Raw genomic sequence first — 17,624 nt, 5'->3', positions numbered from 1 at the left:
GCAAGTGCCATGTTCTTCATATAGTCAAGAAATTCAATAAAACAGTAAGTAAACCCAATAAAACATTTGTTTTAGAATGATGTTTGTGTTTCTTAGGTTTTGATCTTTTCATGTATCCAGTGTTCGCATTCATTTAATGTATATGATTTCCATTTTAATGCAATACATATTTTGGCAATGAATAATATAACTGATGTCGTTTTTGTAGCTTGACTCTTGCTGGGGTTGGAATTAGTAAAGATATTCAAGAGACTTATATATATATATATATATATATATATATATATATATATATACACATACATATAATTGTGAAGCAAACTTTTGTTTACAAAATGTACAGTTGTGTTTGTTACGTGGCTTTCATTCTGTGAACTACATTTTTTATACATTAAAAATTATGGGATAGAGAGGGTGACTTTGCAGCGCGTGCTAGATTCACTCTCGACGCTGCAGTGCAGATTTCACGCCACACTTTTGGTCACGTTTACGGTCGCAAGGGTTCATCTTTACACCAATCAGAAGGCGCTATGCAAATATAAGGCGGATCTTGCATAGTTAAGCAAGTGACGATTCGGCGGTTTCCCTGGTAACAGCCTTTTAAGCCAGTCGAGAAGGCGGAGCTGTTTGTAAACTCACGTTGCTCTCTGGGCGATACAGTTTCCACAACAACAGAAATATAAGCTTAGTTTTTCTCGTCAGGCGTCGTTTTACATACAAGCCTTTGAGGAGTTTGAGTTTGAGGAGAATTGTTCTCGGTAAGTAAGGAAAAACGTGCATTTTGTGCTGTAGTTTGTGTTTATGGGAGAGTCTCGTGTTTGGCACCGTGTATCAGGTGCTGCAGTAGCGCGTTCGCGACATTCAGACTCCGTATTGTATGTCTAAAAATGATCAATATTATATCTAAAACAAGGTGCTACTGTGGTTGTCAAGCTGTATTTTAAGATGTTGAGATGTTTTTGTTCTGTATGGGGGTGCATTAAGACCAGCGCATGTATGTGTGGACTTGTTTACTTGTTTTCATGGCACTCTCTCAAGTCTCTGCTTATGATTCATTCATGAGTTGTTTATTTACTATGAGAAACTTTTTTTAGTAATATTTGCTAATGATAAACTCTCTGTCTCTCTCTCTGTGTGTGTGTGTGTGTGTGTGAGAGAATATACTTGTTTATGCTACATTGTGGGGACCAAATGTCCCCACAAGGATAGTAAAACCTGACATTTTTGGCATTGTGGGGAAAAAAATTATTTAAAATAGTAAATCATGTTTATCTGAAATTTTAACAATGCAAACATGTTTTCTGTAAGGGGTAGGTTTAGGGTTAGAGGATAGAAAATATCGTTTGGTCAGTTTAAAAGTAATAGAAGTCTGTGGAAAGTTCCCACAATTCAAAGAAACAAACGTGTGTGTGTGTCTTTTCGGTGTGATAAAGACAATATTTGGTCTTTAAGTGAGTTTAACTGCCAGGAGCTGCATTTCATTGGCTTGAGTCATAAATGTGCTCATGTTACACTAGACTATCATCTTTCAAGGTTTTGACTTTTGTTTATTTAATCCATGACTCTGTCCTGCTCTCAGTCATTGCCTGGATCAGGGCTGTACAGATGGACTGAAATCCAACAAATCAGACCACCAGAGAAGATCCAACATGGGCAACAAACGGAAAGCCTCCAGTGAGATCGACAGAGATTCAGGTTTGTCGTTTATAGTTTTTCCAACTTGGTGTTCTGTTGTGTATTATTAATTTCTCAGCTTACATGAGAAAGTAGATTTCACAGCCCTTGTTTTTCTGTGTAAGTATTATGGTTTTAAGCAAAATATGGTGACAGTACTCGTCTTTCTCAAATGCCGTGGTATAATTATTACTAATCCCCCATTACTGATTATATTTATACAGTATTGTCTATAATTATGTTGTTATAGGTGTATAACTGCACATAATTACTGGGTTTTACCCTTACAATATTACAATATTTTCTCACTGTAGATGCCAGCTCGGGATATTTTAGTGCTTTGGACCAGACAGACTTTGAAGACATAGGACCAACCAGTACTGCAGAACAAAGCATGCCGACAGCTCCTCGGGTGCCTTTCATTCCTGGCTCCCATCCAGGCGTCTCTCCCATGATCGTAATGAACAACCTTGCTCTTAAGCAGGTATGACACATTTATACATTTCTGTAAGTCTCCTTGTCTCTGTATAGTTGCTTTTCTGGAAAAGCTTTAGCTCGTGACACACATCTGTTTGTTGCCATTACGATTTTGTTTTGGTCTCAAAGCTATATTTACTAAATATGTTGGTAGTTACAGCTCATTACAGCAATTTGCTGCCCTCAGCATCTTCGGCTCATGAAATAATAACTAACAATAAGCTGAATAAGAGGTTTGTAAATAATCTAATCTGATAAATGCGTTTTTATGTACTTTACTAATTCGGCTAATTGAAGTAAAATGTGAACCTTCTAATATTGTACATTTATATCTATATCAAAAACAGTAATTTATTAATATTAAAAGGCATTTGAATTGCCCTTTAAAGCAGGTTCACCTACCATTTCAGTAATGAGTTTGGTTAAAGCTGGTGAGATATTTCACAACACGGTTTCTTCACTGAACCTAATTAATTTATTGGTGTGTATAATTAAATGTTTCCATGGTATGCAATAAGAGATAGGCTTTGCTCATGCTCTTATTGCCTCTTGTGTACAGCTGTTTTCCATACACACGAGATGTGATATCGTTGCGCTTGTGCATTTCATGCATGCTGCCACTTCTTATCAGTGCTAGCAAGCAAAAACATGCTGCATGTCTGAATGAAGAGATTGCTTTAAATATTGTTTTATAAATATTGCAGCTGGGTCAGTGACATAAAGGTATCCGCAATGAAGAAATTAAAAACCTGCTACTCAGAAGAAGAAGTTTATCATTTTATGAGTTGCATTTTTTTGAATAAGACTGAAAAATTTGCGCCACTTTATTGACCCCTCCTGTTATTGCGGATAAGAACTAAAGAGTATGTGTCTGTTTTACAAAATTGTTCATTGATTATTCTTGTTTCAGCCTAACTCTGTGGCCCCTGCACTAAAACCTTGGAGCTTAAACACTTCGCTAGATGTGGTTCCCCAGTCCCAGCTGCTTTTTCTACATCCAGTCCCTCCAGCTGGTGACTGTACGGGACAAAGCTCTGACAAGCAGAAACATTCCAGAAAGCATGTTCCCGTGCAAAACACCTATCCAAAAATTTCCCCACATCTTGCACAAGAGTCTACAGTCGACGAGGGTCCCAGTGCTATCCATAAGAGGTCAAACCACAATCATGGTGGAAGACATCAACGACGTCGTTACGATGAAAAAGCTTTCCACAGCTCTTCTTTGAAGCAGGATGTGTCTGAGACATTTAAAGATCACGATGTAGACCCCAACGTTGCTTCTTTACGAGAAACTGGTCACGCTGTTGAAGATGTGGCTGTGGAAAACTCCTCATCCAGGCTTTCTGACCTTCAAGAGCCCCACACCACCACTTCACCATTCTCACTTTGCACTGACTCCTTCCTCGCTTCATTCCCTCAAAAGAGTCCCAAATCTTCAGTCACTCAGAGCAGTGATGTGGAGAATATCCCAGAAGCCCTCTCTCCAAGCTCCAGCAAACACAAACGCTTCTGCAACACATATAACATTTTGAATCGGTCAGGCCTGCTGGGCATCACACTGCGCACAAAGGAACTTATTCGACAAAATAAACGGTCCCAGGCCCAGCTTAAGAGTCTGCAGGCTCAGACTGACCTCTTCTTGGAGGCCATGTGTAGTGGAGATCCCAAAGTCTGGACGAGATTGCAGCTTATCCTCCAGAACTCTGGAAACAGTGAGGAGACGCCAGTGGACTCACTGGTGGACTCTGTAAGGGACGCAGAGCAGGATATCACAGACGTGGGTTGTATGGTGTAGTAGCAGCTTCGGATTTTATTATATCAGCTGTTGTATTCTGCGGTTTTGTGGAATAGCCACCTTTACTCCGACCTTATGAAGTTAGGCACTTTAGCAAATTTTCAACATCTTGTTATAATATCAGTTGGAAAAACCCAGAGATCTAGTTATCACTCCAAGTGTTCTCTATCCAACCTTTGTTCTTATGGATTTGTCAGACAGGGTTTAGGTTACAATTGCATCTTTTTTCTGAATAGAGTGATACAGTGGTTCAGAATTAATTAGCACACTCATATTGAAAAGAACGCTATTAACTGTTCTTGTATTTCAATCGAACTGGTTACTTTTTTGGAAAGGAGGCCTTGGAAAACCAGAACTGGAACCCAAAATAGTTTCTGCTCAGAATGAATCAAAATGGAAAAAGATATTATTATTTTTTGTTATCACTGTATTTAATAAATGCCTTTGACAAATGATAAATATTTGAGTACTTATACTTAAGTGCACAATTGTTTTTTTTTATTCAGATAAAAATGTGAAATTCAGAATCATCCTTGTGAGTATTTGAAAATTTGTAAAAATGTGTTTGTAATAAACATGGTTTGTATGTGTATAATGTGTTCTCAATGCTTCTCCAAGTAAATGTTCTTGTTATCTATGAGAAAAACCAATGGACGTTAAGAGCAAGAGTACTAATGGTCAGTACTGGTCAGAATGTATTTGAAGTAGCACTTCAAATGTGGTTGTTATTTGTAATGCCTTGTCGTATTATTAATTAAGTTGTTTACATTCTTAACAGGTTGTGATTATCATTTGGTTTGGATGGGTTTTTTTTTGTAGCAATCTATTATACTGCATGCATACAGACTGTTTATTGTGTTTGGAAAGCAGGTACTAATAAGCTTTGACGACAGAGGTCAGGTTTAGTGGAGTAATGAATGCACTATGTGATAGAATGTACACTGTGCAAGTGTACTTTGCTGTACAAATGTTCTTTTTTTTTTTTTTCTTTTGTCGTTTTCTGGAATGCGTTTGTATTTGCTTTCCAAAAATATAAACACATTGTGTTGATTTATCAGAACCCGATACTAAGTGACACATTTTTGCAGTAGAGATCTATGCAATAGTCTTGTTTAGTATTAGCAGTGTACTGAAGTGCAGTTTTACATGTCATTTGATTTTTTTATGTGCCTTCAAAAATAAAGGCATTTTAAATATATTTCAAGCAATGCCCTGGTTATTGGTTATTTTAAGTTCAAACAATTTGTTCAGTAAATCATGGTTAAATGTATTTTAAGATTGAAGCTGATCTCCAAGAAAAGCCCTTTAAGTTGAGTTTTGGTTGAAGTCATTTTATATAAAACCTAAGTAATTACAAATAAATCAATCACAAAAAATATTCATCAACAGAAATGTTCATTATCATTGCATGCCATATTTTGCATGCATCAAATCCAGAAACTCAATTCACAACAGTATAACAACTAAAAAGGTGGTAGAAAAACGATTATAGGAAAATAGCATCAGCTGTGATGGTGTAATTGGCAATGGAAGTAATCTCCAGCTTCTGAACAAATAACCTGCATCTAAACCAAGCATTGACAACTGATCCAGTCAAGATGGACATGAAGAGTTGAGATGTTTTGATAAGATATGATGCTCAGTTCAACTGCAGCCAAAGGATGTTGAGGGCTATGTTTCAAAACATCAAACAGGATTGAGAGCGGAGCAATCGTAAGCGTGCACTTATAATAATTGAAACGCTGACATGAAACTTAATAGTGGATTGCTGTTTTATAAGAGGGTTTCAGTTACAGAACAGTGTGCCCCTCCATCATTACTAATTACTTTGACCATGTTGGACAGATCGCACAGAAAAAAAAAAAAAACACATTTACTGCTTGATTAGATCGTGCAGTAAATCAACATTTTTAGCTAATCTGTCAACTAGGGGAAATGTAAAGAAATTCTAATATAGCACTAAACTCAAAATGTTTTCTGCAAGCCTTAATGACAAACCACAAATTGTTTTTATAACTAATAAACAGTTATAAATAATAATTATAATAAATTTGATCAATAACTTCACACATTTGTAGAAAAATTACGTCGCTATTATGTATTTTTCAGAAATGAATTGAAAATTAGATTATTGTCCAGTAACAGAAATTTGTTGAAATTAACTGAAATGAGTTTAAATTGAGGTAGCAAACATAAGATTAATTGAAATTTCAGAAATATGTATCTTGAATGGAAGCGGTATTAAAATTAATTGGAATTCAACAAAGTTCACATAACTGCAATGTTTACATAGAAATGCAAAGTCTCTTATGCTCACTAAGGCTGCTTTTATTTTATTTTTAAAATAACTTTTCATATTATCAATGTTGAAAATAGTGCTACTTAATATTTACTGTTTGTGTAAACCGTGATGATGATGAATATAAAGATCAGCCATTATTTAAAGCAGAAATCTTTTGTAGCATTCTAAATGTCCTTACTGACACTTGATTAATTTAATGCATTAAAAAATGTTAAGCTGTTAAGTTTGAAGGATTTATAGTTTTCCATTTTTAGTAGGCTATTTATGCATTACCTGTGTTGATTTTTTAATTGCAATTCAGTAAATTATAATTCAACTTTCTGTGACGAATGTCCAATTCAATTCAAAATCTAACTAATCGAAAGGTTACCCACATTTTAGAAGGCCACTTGTGTAATAGTGTGCCGATTACCTAGTATGCGTTGTTTTGTAAATACCCATCCATCCTTTAATCCTGGCCTCCTTCTCTGATCTTACCGCTGCTAATCACTGCTGCCCTGAACTAGGGCTGAAATTGAGTTTTGGCGCAGTGCTGATAGACATAGATATGGGTGTTACCACCTCTTGTGACATAACGCTCCCCTAATTTGTGCAGCGATGACAGAAATCCACTAAAAAGGTAGCTCAGTTGCATGGGCTTGTACAACTCCAGTGCATTGAAGCCCTTATCACATTTAATAACTGGTCGACACAGGTCAAATTATGATGACACACCGATATGGCAAGTTCTTGGCTTTTCAGTCACATTTGTGATCATGGTAGACCTGCCAGTTGCCAGGTACGCTCTCAACAGTCTGAAGTGGCAGAAAAAGGCCCAGAGCCCAACGGGAACCGAAAACATCAGACAGGTTGGTGCGCCAGGTCCCGCGACTCTCTGACAGCTGCCCTTTTTGCAGCTCGCACCAGGTCTGGCCTCGGGCTACTAGTAGAAGCTGCTGACAGCAGAAACCGGCGCTAACTAGTCCGATACCCAGCCAGACGTACAGCATTATAACCAGAAAGAACTGGAGACCTGAAATCAAACCTGAGAGGAGAAAGAGAAAGAATGTTCTTATCAAGGATATTTGAAGTATTGAAAGCCTCAAGAAAACCAAATTAAACGTACCAAGAAAGAAGTAACCTGTCGAGAGCGGTAGAAGAGTGAGGAACGTCAGTGGGTTCTCAAAGGAAATGGAGTATTCCATTGTAAGATACGCCACCCCGATTACCAATGAATACAGACAACAGCAGGACGTATAGATGCTGAACATAATAAAGTAGCGCATGTTCCTATTGCCGATGCAGTTTCCTGTGAAAAAGCAGTGGTGGTCCCGTTTTAGAATCACTTTCTTACACACTTTACAGAAGTGGCGTCCATTCAGGAGGTAATGGGCGTCAATTCGGTCCGGGCAGTCGGGTGAACAGACTGGAATAACTGTCTCGTAGGCACTCTCAGATGGGTACCATATAGTCATTGTGTAATTACCCAATGCGTTCCCCATGAGGAAGAGAAAGACGGCGATGTGGACCAGCATGGTGGGATTTAGCACCACATCTGGACTTCGGAAAATAGTGGGCATGAAGAGGAGGAAGTGGAGGGCGAATGTGACCATGGTTGCAGTGTAGAAGTATGCAGGTGCGATCGTGTTGAGTAGTCTGAGTTTTACCATCCTGAACAACATGCCTGTGTTAGATTAATAAAAGAATGTCTTTATTCAGAAAATTAATTCAGCTGAAGATGATAAAAATCATACATTTCATCTTGACCATTGTATCAGCAGTTTATCCCTATGACAAATTAACACTACTTGAATGAAAATGATGAAAGAAAGTTATATATTATTGACACTGTAAACTTACTTTATGACGCTATAAAGATTTTCACTGGGTGTCAATAAAGAATTGTTCTCGGCCAACAAGTATCAAGCAAGTTCAAACTAAATTAAGTGGAATGATGGCTTCCTTGGTTTGGAAATAACACAATTTTTTTACATTTCGTGGGTAAATAAGGAAAGGTGTGAAATTTGTGTTCCTGTATATCTGAACCAAACGAAATTTCAGATATAATGTGTATTTCAAACATGTTTCCCAAATACTCCCCCGTCTTCCATTGGTCGACAAAACAGATAGCCCCGCCCACAACTCACGCCATGGTTCAGTCTATGTTGCTAAGTAGGGCTATTCTATAGTCTTTGGTAGGACTAAACAAAAAAATAAGCAATGCTGGAAGCCAGAGTGTTTACACTTTATATTCAGGAGTAAATTAATGTCTCTTAAACGTCTCTGCACATTAAACCGTGACTGGATAAAGTATTTTAACAGAAAAATTAATCAATAAATGCATGCATCAGCTTGTACACAACATATCAAGAAACGGATACAACCCTAAAACCCTCAATCGCTCAGATATCTCATTTTTACACAGACTACCACCTTACACAGAACCAAATCGACATCCTTTAGGATTTAAATATATATAGCTTACCACGTTTTTATTATGTGGTTAAAATGACTCTGAAATGCATTGTTTTAAGACAATGGAGTGAGAAAAGATGTGATGAACCGTATGGATGCATTAACTAAATGGGTATATCCTAAAATAAATCGCAGAGGTCTATAGGCCTACCAAAATTTAAATTCAAATTTAACTTATATATTACAGACAAGGTTCGTGACAAACAGATTAAGGAACAACAAAGCCTGAAGCATCTTATCTGTTTGAAACAGAAGCTGGATGAGGATGTTTATTACCTGACGCCGGCTAAACCAGAAGAGCCGCTGTATCCTCACAGGAGCGCATCCCTCACTCACGCTGCTAGGAGATGGACCACATATAATTCATTCAGGAAAAAAAGCAAATCAGTTAAAATATCGTAATACTGAGCGCATCTGTTCGCGATGTGTCTCAGTAGTTTAGCACCGCCTGTTGGTGTGGATACAGCATCCAAGCTCCCCTGGAAATAAGAAATACAGTCAAACCTATTTTTATATTTTTAGGTATTTATTCATTATTTTGTATTACTATGTGAGTTTATGTCCATATTATATATATATATATATATATATATATATATATATGCCGTTGAATAATACTGTTTTCCACACAATGTGCACTTACACCGTTCACCAGGAGATGGCAGTGTAAATCAACGCTTATTTTAATCACATACATTTATTTAATTATTCCTGCAGGGTTTGATACATGTAAAAAACCATGCTTTAAGACTTCAAATTAGCATTTTAAGATGTGGTTCATGCCAACAAGCCCGTGTCTGTGATACGCAGAGACACAAAGTCCAAACTTTTTCGTTTTCGTGTTTGTTGAAGGCGTGTCTTTCCACACGGTCCCTGAGCGGATGGGCGCTCCCCGTGTGCGCTGGTGCTGATGCAGACAGACAGAAGCATCCTACAGGACATAAACCACAGGACGCGTTTGAAAGGTAAGCCGCACCATTGTTATATTCACCTCGCTTCTGATTAACTATTCTCAATTATATCGTACAAGAAAGGATTCAACAAAGGACTCAATGATTCATTCCGAACTTCAACGGCTTTTAAAAGTGGGCGTTTTGAACAGTTACAGACATTGCGTTTAAAACGCTATTGCTGCAGAGACCTAGGCTATGCTTAGGTGCTAAACACAGAGGAGGGGTGATACTTAAATAATTGAACTGCTCGAGGTGTCTGGAAATACTATGGGCATATTGACGACATAAGAATGCTTTTGCTTTGCCTAGTTTGTTTACCGTCTAGTGTACAACATCTCCAGAAGCCCCGCTGTTTTATTGTGCCAGGGGAGTGCGCACGTTGTGCATTCATTATTGTGAGATCCTAATATTATCTTTTTAAACTTATGGTTGCTTTGCTGCTGCTGCTGCTGATAATGGCTGTATTAGTCCTCACATGCTGACAGCTGGGAGTTTAATGTCTGGATAATGTATTGAATGGGGATCAAGTCAAAGCTGCGCGTTACAAATCAGAGGATGGGGGCGGATAGATTTCTCCACGCTGTTGCCAAGAGGCTGTGATGATGCTCGAGCAGATAATCATAATAACTTTCACAATAAGAAATGTAGTCTCTAATCATCCCTTTGAGAATCAAACATTACTTTAACAGGTAGAGGGGGAAACTCACAAACCTGCCAGGGACATGTGCAGGTTATATCAACACAAAATAAAATAAAATAAGCCTATTCTCATTGTTTCATAACAATTAAGCACATTCCCCCATTAAAATGATCATAATGCTAAATAATTTAATTTAAAAAAAAAGAATCATATGTTATATGATTTTAATTTATTTGTATATAATAAGTGCATAATTGTAATTAATATTATATGATAGCTATTAAACAATGATTTTACTTAAATATTTCATTAGAGGTCATTGTGATTGTGAAAGTGGTAGTATATTGTTGTGTACCTCCTTTAATTTATACAACTATGACTAAAAAAGTGATAAAGTAACAAAAAGACTGCATTATGGTCATGAAACTCTAATGAGAGTAATCACTGTGATTAAAAGGAATTTGTTTAAAAAAAAATAGCCTGCTTTAATAAAATGTCCAAATGCAATGGATCATCCAAAAGTTTGGGGAGGAAGTGTGCTTCATTGTTATGAAAGTGATGTTACAGTGCACAACATTGTTTAATGTTTCTAAAAAAAAAAAATAGTCTTCATTTACTACAGCATTTATTTGTTTGTTTGTTATTATGGATTTTTGAAATTGACATTTTGTTCATTTCAACTCCAACTGTGCAACCATAAAGAATTCGTGGATGAATAATAACATATTGTAACATTGTGTTATCAAGAGGTCTTTCAGTACTCAGCATGCTTTGCGTGAGCCTAAAGGGGATGAATAACAGTAGACAGTTGAGTGTTATGTGTTTTTGAGCGATATGAGCAAGGGAAATGTGTGACTGCTTAATGTTCCGTTATGCCACCATTTAGAAAGGGTTCTGTTTTTTAGGATTTATAGAGTTTGCTACTGTGATGAAGAGTGAAGTTTGTGCTCTGTTCAGAGAGGACTAATGTATGCTAACACAGGCTTTTCTTAGTAAAACAAGGTCTCCTCTGCCTTGTACCACCCACCTGCATCCTTGGCTACAATATCTGCTAATCTAACAGGACAAACCAGTATAATCATGCTGTTCACCAGCAAAACTAAGATAATAAATTTGGCTGACCAAGGTGTTCCTTTTGCTAATTAAACAGCAGGCTATTGCTGGTTAAGCCAGTCAGCTAATGTGATTTTTCGGCTTTATTCCATGTGCTAACTACGTGTGACACAGCAATCTTCAGTGCAAATTAGATCTTTTATCAGATCAATTTTTGTGCCACGACAACAAAACGTCTATAATATATGAAGCAATAAAAAGGCGGATACGGAAAAAGGTGGAAACAAACCTGCAAACCATAATCAAAACCCAGCAAACATTGGCAAACAGCTATGCTAATATTGATTACCTTTAAAATAGCAAACCACCTCATCACCAATTATACTTCTTTATGCTCTGACAAACTAAAATAAGATTTTAAGCCTTTGTGGCATTTGCAAGACTTGACATGCTTTCGGAAAGAAGTAATCTCTAAATCAGTGGTTCTCCCACCGAGCGATAAATGCCTGACATTTGCGGTCTTCATCAATGGCCAGTGTCCATCTGACTATTAAGGATAAGACACAGTTGCGGCACCAGTCACCAGTCAGATTTTCAATCTGCTTTTTATATAAATGGAGCATCTTTGAATGATATTCAGCGATGCGTGATTACCAAACGGACTGTATAAAGCAATTAATAGTAGTCGAAATGTCACTGCGCTTGTGACAGAATGGTGGTTGAAGCTCATAATTGGATCATGAATAAATCATCAGAATGAACACCTGCTCTTGGCTGGTGTCTCTTTCAGCTCCTAGTTCTTACTATTCTCATTAAAAAAGAAATATTAGTGGCATCTTGCTGGAATTGGTTTTTGCTTTGCCAGTTGCATCAGAGGGGTGAAAACTTTTGGCTCTTATACCGTAGCGCATGGTGAATCTCTCAAAGTCTCCTTTCTGCGTTTCATTTTCATGTTCCAGGTTTGTTTGGTTTCTACTTGTCTACTTGAATGTTATTGATGATATTGCTCCGGTAAAGGTCAGCAAGAAGACTGGCAGACAAAAATCATCTTGGAGAAAATCAACAGCGGTTCAGAGTATGAAAACACAATGCAGAAAAGCTGAGCGGATGTGGCGGAAGACGAAACTCGAAAGTGAAAATCACTATAGCATCTATAAAGACAGCCTTCATGCTTTCAATGTGGAACTAGCCACAGCTAGACAGACCTTCTTCTCAAACCTTATAAACAGTAACTTAAACAACACTCGCACTCTTTTTGCTACTGTGGAGAGACTGACAAACCCCCCAAGTCAGATTTCCAGTGAAATGCTCTCCGACCGCAAATGCAATGAGTTTGCTTCCTTTTTTTCTGAGAAAATCAATAATATCAGAAAGGAGATTGGCAAATCTTCTAGTTTTGCAGAGGTCACACAGATTCGACCGCAATTTCAAAAAGAAGTAACTATGTCTGTTTTTGAAGCAATTCATAGAAAAATTTTGGAAGAAATAGTACAGCACCTTAAATCGTCAACCTCCTATCTTGACACACTTCCCACATCTTTTTTTCAAAATTGTGCTTAACTGTTTAGAAGCAGATCTCTTAGAAGTGGTGAACGCCTCACTTCTTTCTGGGACTTTTCCAAACTCCCTGAAAACTGCAGTTGTTAAGCCCCTTCTGAAAAAGCGCAATCTTGATAACACAATGTTGAACAACTATAGACCAATATCAAATCTTCCGTTCATAGGTAAGATTATTGAAAAGGTAGTTTTTAATCAGCTGAACAACCACTTAAACTTAAATGGATACCTGGACAATTTTCAATCTGGTTTACGAGCACATCATAGCACAGAGACAGCACTCATTAAGATAATAAATGATATTCACTTTAATTCTGATTCTGGCAAAATATCAGTGCTGGTACTACTAGATCTTAGTGCAGTGTTTGACACTCTCGATCATAACATACATCTAGAGAGACTAGAAGACTGGGTCGGGCTGGGATGGTACTCAAATGGTTCAGGTCATACTTAGAAGGGAGAGGTTATTATGTGAGTATAGGAGAGCATAAGTCTAAGTCATGCGGAGTCCCACAAGGCTCAATTCTTGCACCGCTCTTGTTTTGCCTGTATATGCTCCCACTAAGTTAAATAATGAGAAAGAACCAAATTGCCTATCACAGCTATGCTGATGATACCCAGATTTACCTAGCCTTATCTCCAAATGACTATAGCCCCATTGACTCCCTCTGCCAATGCATTGATGAAATAAACTGTTGGATGTCCCAGAACTTTCTTCAGTTAAATAAGGAGAAAACTGAAGTCATTGCATTTGGAAACAAAGATGAAGTTCTCAAGGTGAATGCATACCTTGACTCTAGGGGTCAAACAACTAAAAATCAAGTCAAAAATCTTGGGGTGTTTCTGGAGACAGACCTTAGTTTTAGTAGTCATGTCAAAGCAGTAACTAAATTAGCATACTATCATCTCAAAAACATTGCAAGAATTAGTTGGTTCATGCCTTTATCACCAGCAGGGTGGATTATTGTAATGGTCTCCTCACTGGCCTTCCAAAGAAGACCATTAGACAGCTGCAGCTCATCCAGAACGCTGCTGCCAGGATTCTGACTAGAACCAGAAAATTTGAGCATATCACACCAATCCTCAGGTCCTTACACTGGCTTCCAGTTACATTTAGGATTGATGTTAAAGTACTTTTACTTGTTTATAAATCTCTCAATGGCCTAGGACCTAAATACATTGGAGATATGCTCACTGAATATAAACCTAACAGACCACTCAGATCATTAGGATCGAGTCAGCTAGAAATACCAAGGGTTCACACAAAACAAGGGGAGTCTGCTTTTAGCTATTATGCCTCCCGCAGTTGGAACCAGCTTCCAGAAGAGATCAGATGTGCTAAAACATTAGCCACATTTAAATCCAGACTCAAAACTCATCTGTTTAGCTGTGCATTTGTTGAATGAGCACTGTGCTACGTCCGAAATCATTGCACTATGTATAATCATTTTCTATTCTTAACTGTTTTAATTTCTTTTAAAATCTATTTTTATATCATTTTGTTTTTATTGTTGTGATTATTTTTTTTAATTCCTTGTGATTATTATTATTATTATTATTAATGACTATTTCACTTCCTTTTATGTAAAGCACTTTGAATTACCACTGTGTATGAAATGTGCTATATAAATAAACTTGCCTTGCCTTACTTTAACAAAAAATACTTTATATATGTGTGAGTGTGTGTGTGTGTGTGTGTGTGTGTGTGTGTGTTCATACTAATATACTGTTTAATTAAACCAAGTCCATTAAAGTTTTATCAAGTAAATGTTTTCAACATTTTTTACATTTCAATACAATTGCTATAATACAGTAAAAAAGCATATTTAAAAGCTTTTATTCTTTGTAAAGAGCGTAGATAGCATGAAGGTTGCAAACAAAGAGATGCACCTTTAATTTAATCAAGTGCTCAATAAAACATCTCACTTATAGATCAAGTTAATTTCTATTCAGACATGACTGAAAGTTGTGTTGTCCAAGTGGATCAGTTCCTAAAGGGATAGTTCATCATGTCATTTTATTCATCTTGATGTCTTTCCAAACCCATATGACTCTTAATATATCTGTGATATATTATAATATATTATGATAATTTAGAAAAGAATTCTGTATAATGGCAGAACATGAAATAAAGCACCAACAGTGTCACTAAAAAAAAGTACATGCAGCTTGCTGAAAATTTTCCAAGTGCCAAAAACAACCCAATATTTAGTTGGCAGAAATGCACCATTTTTAATGTTGGTTGGAAAGACCAAGGCAAAACAAATATGCATTTCTGCTTGCATAACATATAAACAGTAATTTTAAAATAATATGTTTATGATGGTAGTCATGTTAGTATAATTAGACTAGAATGCAATAGTATAGTTTAGAATGGATAGTCTGATCACAATCTCTATTCCGTGAGCTTTAGAAGAAATCTAGAGCAAACCGTAATAGTAATCTATAAAACATCATAAACTATAACACTCCAAAAAGACAACAAATAGCTCAGTAAAATCTTTGATGCATTTATAAATTAATAAATGCATTCACTACCATGATTAAGCATTTTACTTATGGCCTAAACAGCACGACACTACCGTCTTCAATTCTGGACTTCATTCCACATCAGTGACAAATATGAATCATAAGCATATTTACCTCCTTAATGCAATGTGAGGGAAGAGGCAGATGTGAGTAGATGTGAGTAGACGTTCACAACGTTCCCTCATCGAAAACAGCTGTTAGGAATTGTGCCAAAACCATTCATTTAGCCTGCAGGTGTGACTACATCACGAGAGGCTTTAAACAACCTTATTTTAGTTCATAATGTGCTTTCTCAGAGTTCCGAGACATGCTGCTTTCTCTCCAGTGGTTCGGTGATCAAAAGCTTGTAATACATTCCTGAGAACACACAACAAATAATCCTCAGTAAAATGTGTTTTTGGCATCTCTACGCAGCACAGGCATGAATATTTGATGGTGCACTTGGCTGAGATTGAAAGTTGATACATCCCTCTGCAGTACACCAAGAGCCACAGAGGCTGGAGCGTGAGCTATAGAAAGTTTGCATAGGTAGTGATTCGATATGGTTAGATGGAGCTGTTCGTCTTCCGTAGATTCCTTTTTGCATCATGACATCCAACAGTTGGCATGTAGACAGTTTCTGGCCTTGTTTGTCAGTACTTTGTCATCATCTGTGAGATTTGTTGTCTAAGGACCACATACGGGTTTGTTTCTAATATTATCTTTGGTGCAATATTGTCTCGTTCATACACCCACACACATACACAAAAGATTGAGGCTGGCACCTGAGGCCTTCACACAGTGCAACAGAGTGTGTGTGTGTGTGTGTGTGTGTGTGTTTGTGTTTGTGTTTGTGTGAGTAAGAAATAGTGGCATCCTTGGTATCAGACAGAGGTTAGGATGTCTGACTGAGATATATGAATTACTAGCGTCTGGGCCAGTTAACATACCTCAAAGGTTGCTTATTAAAGCTGCAGTTGATGGCTCTGAAACCATTAAGCAGACCAAGCAGTTATTTTCCCTCCTTGTACCAAATGCCCATTTTGCCTGGATTTATAGGTGAAAACAAACCACTTGGTCAAAGACTTCAGATTCAGAAACACAAAGATGGTGCACTTCTATTTCTTATGAATGGGAAAAGGTGCAACATGCAAGTCCCACCTTCTGAAAAAAGAGCTAATTGCTAATTGGCAAAGATATCGCATCACTGCAGATGATGTTAGAAACTCACACTTAGGACTGCACATGCGCGTTGGATGGTCTAGCCTGAATAATAAGCTTGTCTATGCTATTTGAGCATGAAAAACAACATTTATTAGACAGTTGTTTTCAGATTTTATTGTTGATTTCAAAGATTAAATTTAATCGTAAACTTGGTGAACAGCTTTTGAGAATACAATTTTTCCCCATTCAAAGAGTTATACGAATAAAAATGTCTGCACGATCTGCTTTTGAAGAAATATCTATTTCGCACATTCTATCAGCTGCAGTTCTTATTCCTCCGTCTCAATATACATTATTCGGATCTGCTTTAAAGCCTTGTTTTATTCACGCGTCGGTCTGACTTGCGCTTTTTCTGAGACCGTTCACCCGAAGCGCGCGTGCTAAAGCCTGTCAAACAGCGCCTGATTACTGAACTAAGTTATCTTGTGCACTAATACTGTCAAAACACACAACGTTTATGTATAGACTCCGTTGCTTATGTCTAAAATGAGTAAGTAAACAGCTGAGAGAAACGGATGCGTGCCTCTGTATATTAGATGCGTGCATGTCTTAAAGGGGCAGTACTGAACATGCTGCCGACTGTCATTAAAGGGATAGTTCACCTTAAAATTTAATTTCTGTCATTATTTACTAACTCGCATGTTGTCCCAAACCTGTATTAATTTCTTTCTTGTGCTGAACACAAAAGAAGATATTTTGAAGAATGTGGGTAACCAAATAGTATCTGGTCCACATTGACTTTTGATAGAAGGAAAAAAAAATACTATGGAATAAGTCACTGGGGACCAGCAACTGTTTGGTTTTCCACGTTCCTCAAAATAGCATTTATGTTCAGCAGATCGTAAACAATTTCTCGATTGCTCCTGCTAAATACACCTATTGTACCTGAAAATAAAACACTGTTTTATTTGTATAGTATGTGTATTTGTAATGTGTATCTTTGTTCTCATTTTTTAATAACAATGATAAAATAATGACAAAGATTTT

General features: G+C 37.1%; 3 protein-coding genes across 8 annotated transcripts in view; 2 read left to right on the top strand and 1 right to left on the bottom strand.

The window, feature by feature from the left end:
• Positions 1-593: 593 nt before the first annotated feature.
• cipca (CLOCK-interacting pacemaker a) lies at positions 594-5,127 on the top strand. The gene is made up of 4 exons (XM_058748884.1): positions 594-758; positions 1,580-1,695; positions 1,989-2,158; positions 3,062-5,127. The coding sequence occupies exons 2-4, from the start codon at positions 1,650-1,652 to the stop codon at positions 3,944-3,946; spliced, it is 1,101 nt and encodes a 366-aa protein (XP_058604867.1). The 5' UTR covers positions 594-758; positions 1,580-1,649; the 3' UTR covers positions 3,947-5,127.
• A 121-nt stretch (positions 5,128-5,248) lies between these two features.
• zdhhc22 (zinc finger DHHC-type palmitoyltransferase 22) lies at positions 5,249-16,623 on the bottom strand. Of its 2 annotated transcripts, XM_058748886.1 has the most exons (6): positions 16,575-16,623; positions 16,364-16,460; positions 15,549-15,791; positions 8,979-9,042; positions 7,354-7,911; positions 5,249-7,272 (listed from the first exon to the last, which is right to left on the bottom strand). In XM_058748886.1, the coding sequence occupies exons 5-6, from the start codon at positions 7,907-7,909 to the stop codon at positions 6,986-6,988; spliced, it is 843 nt and encodes a 280-aa protein (XP_058604869.1). In that variant the 5' UTR covers positions 7,910-7,911; positions 8,979-9,042; positions 15,549-15,791; positions 16,364-16,460; positions 16,575-16,623; the 3' UTR covers positions 5,249-6,985. The 2 variants fall into 2 exon arrangements, with proteins under 2 accessions (XP_058604869.1, XP_058604868.1); XM_058748885.1 differs by lacking the exons at positions 15,549-15,791; positions 16,364-16,460; positions 16,575-16,623 and having other exon boundaries at positions 8,979-9,170.
• The window catches only part of tmem63c (transmembrane protein 63C), a 57,953-nt gene continuing 49,817 nt past the window's right edge, over positions 9,489-17,624 (top strand). For all 5 annotated transcript variants that reach the window (XR_009266689.1, XR_009266687.1, XR_009266688.1 and 2 more), the window contains exon 1: positions 9,489-9,667. The gene's annotated coding sequence lies outside the window, so the exon portion shown is untranslated. The remainder of the gene's footprint in view (positions 9,668-17,624) is intronic.

The sequence above is a fragment of the Onychostoma macrolepis genome, chromosome 17 (assembly GCF_012432095.1).
Source record: "Onychostoma macrolepis isolate SWU-2019 chromosome 17, ASM1243209v1, whole genome shotgun sequence".
In the NCBI taxonomy this organism is placed as follows: domain Eukaryota; kingdom Metazoa; phylum Chordata; class Actinopteri; order Cypriniformes; family Cyprinidae; genus Onychostoma; species Onychostoma macrolepis.
The sequence above is the reverse complement of the archived record's forward strand: the minus strand, read 5'-3'. Positions and strand labels throughout refer to the sequence as shown.

Excerpts from the sequence above, each read along its gene's own strand:
- cipca (XM_058748884.1), top strand. The coding sequence starts at position 1,650 with ATGGGCAACAAACGGAAAGCCTCCAGTGAGATCGACAGAGATTCAG. Across the intron at positions 1,696-1,988 it reads TGAGATCGACAGAGATTCAG|ATGCCAGCTCGGGATATTTT; the intron begins GTTTGTCGTTTA and ends TTCTCACTGTAG. Across the intron at positions 2,159-3,061 it reads ACAACCTTGCTCTTAAGCAG|CCTAACTCTGTGGCCCCTGC; the intron begins GTATGACACATT and ends TTCTTGTTTCAG.
- zdhhc22 (XM_058748886.1), bottom strand. The coding sequence starts at position 7,909 with ATGTTGTTCAGGATGGTAAAACTCAGACTACTCAACACGATCGCACCT. Across the intron at positions 7,273-7,353 it reads GACAGGTTACTTCTTTCTTG|GTTTGATTTCAGGTCTCCAG; the intron begins GTACGTTTAATT and ends TTCTCCTCTCAG.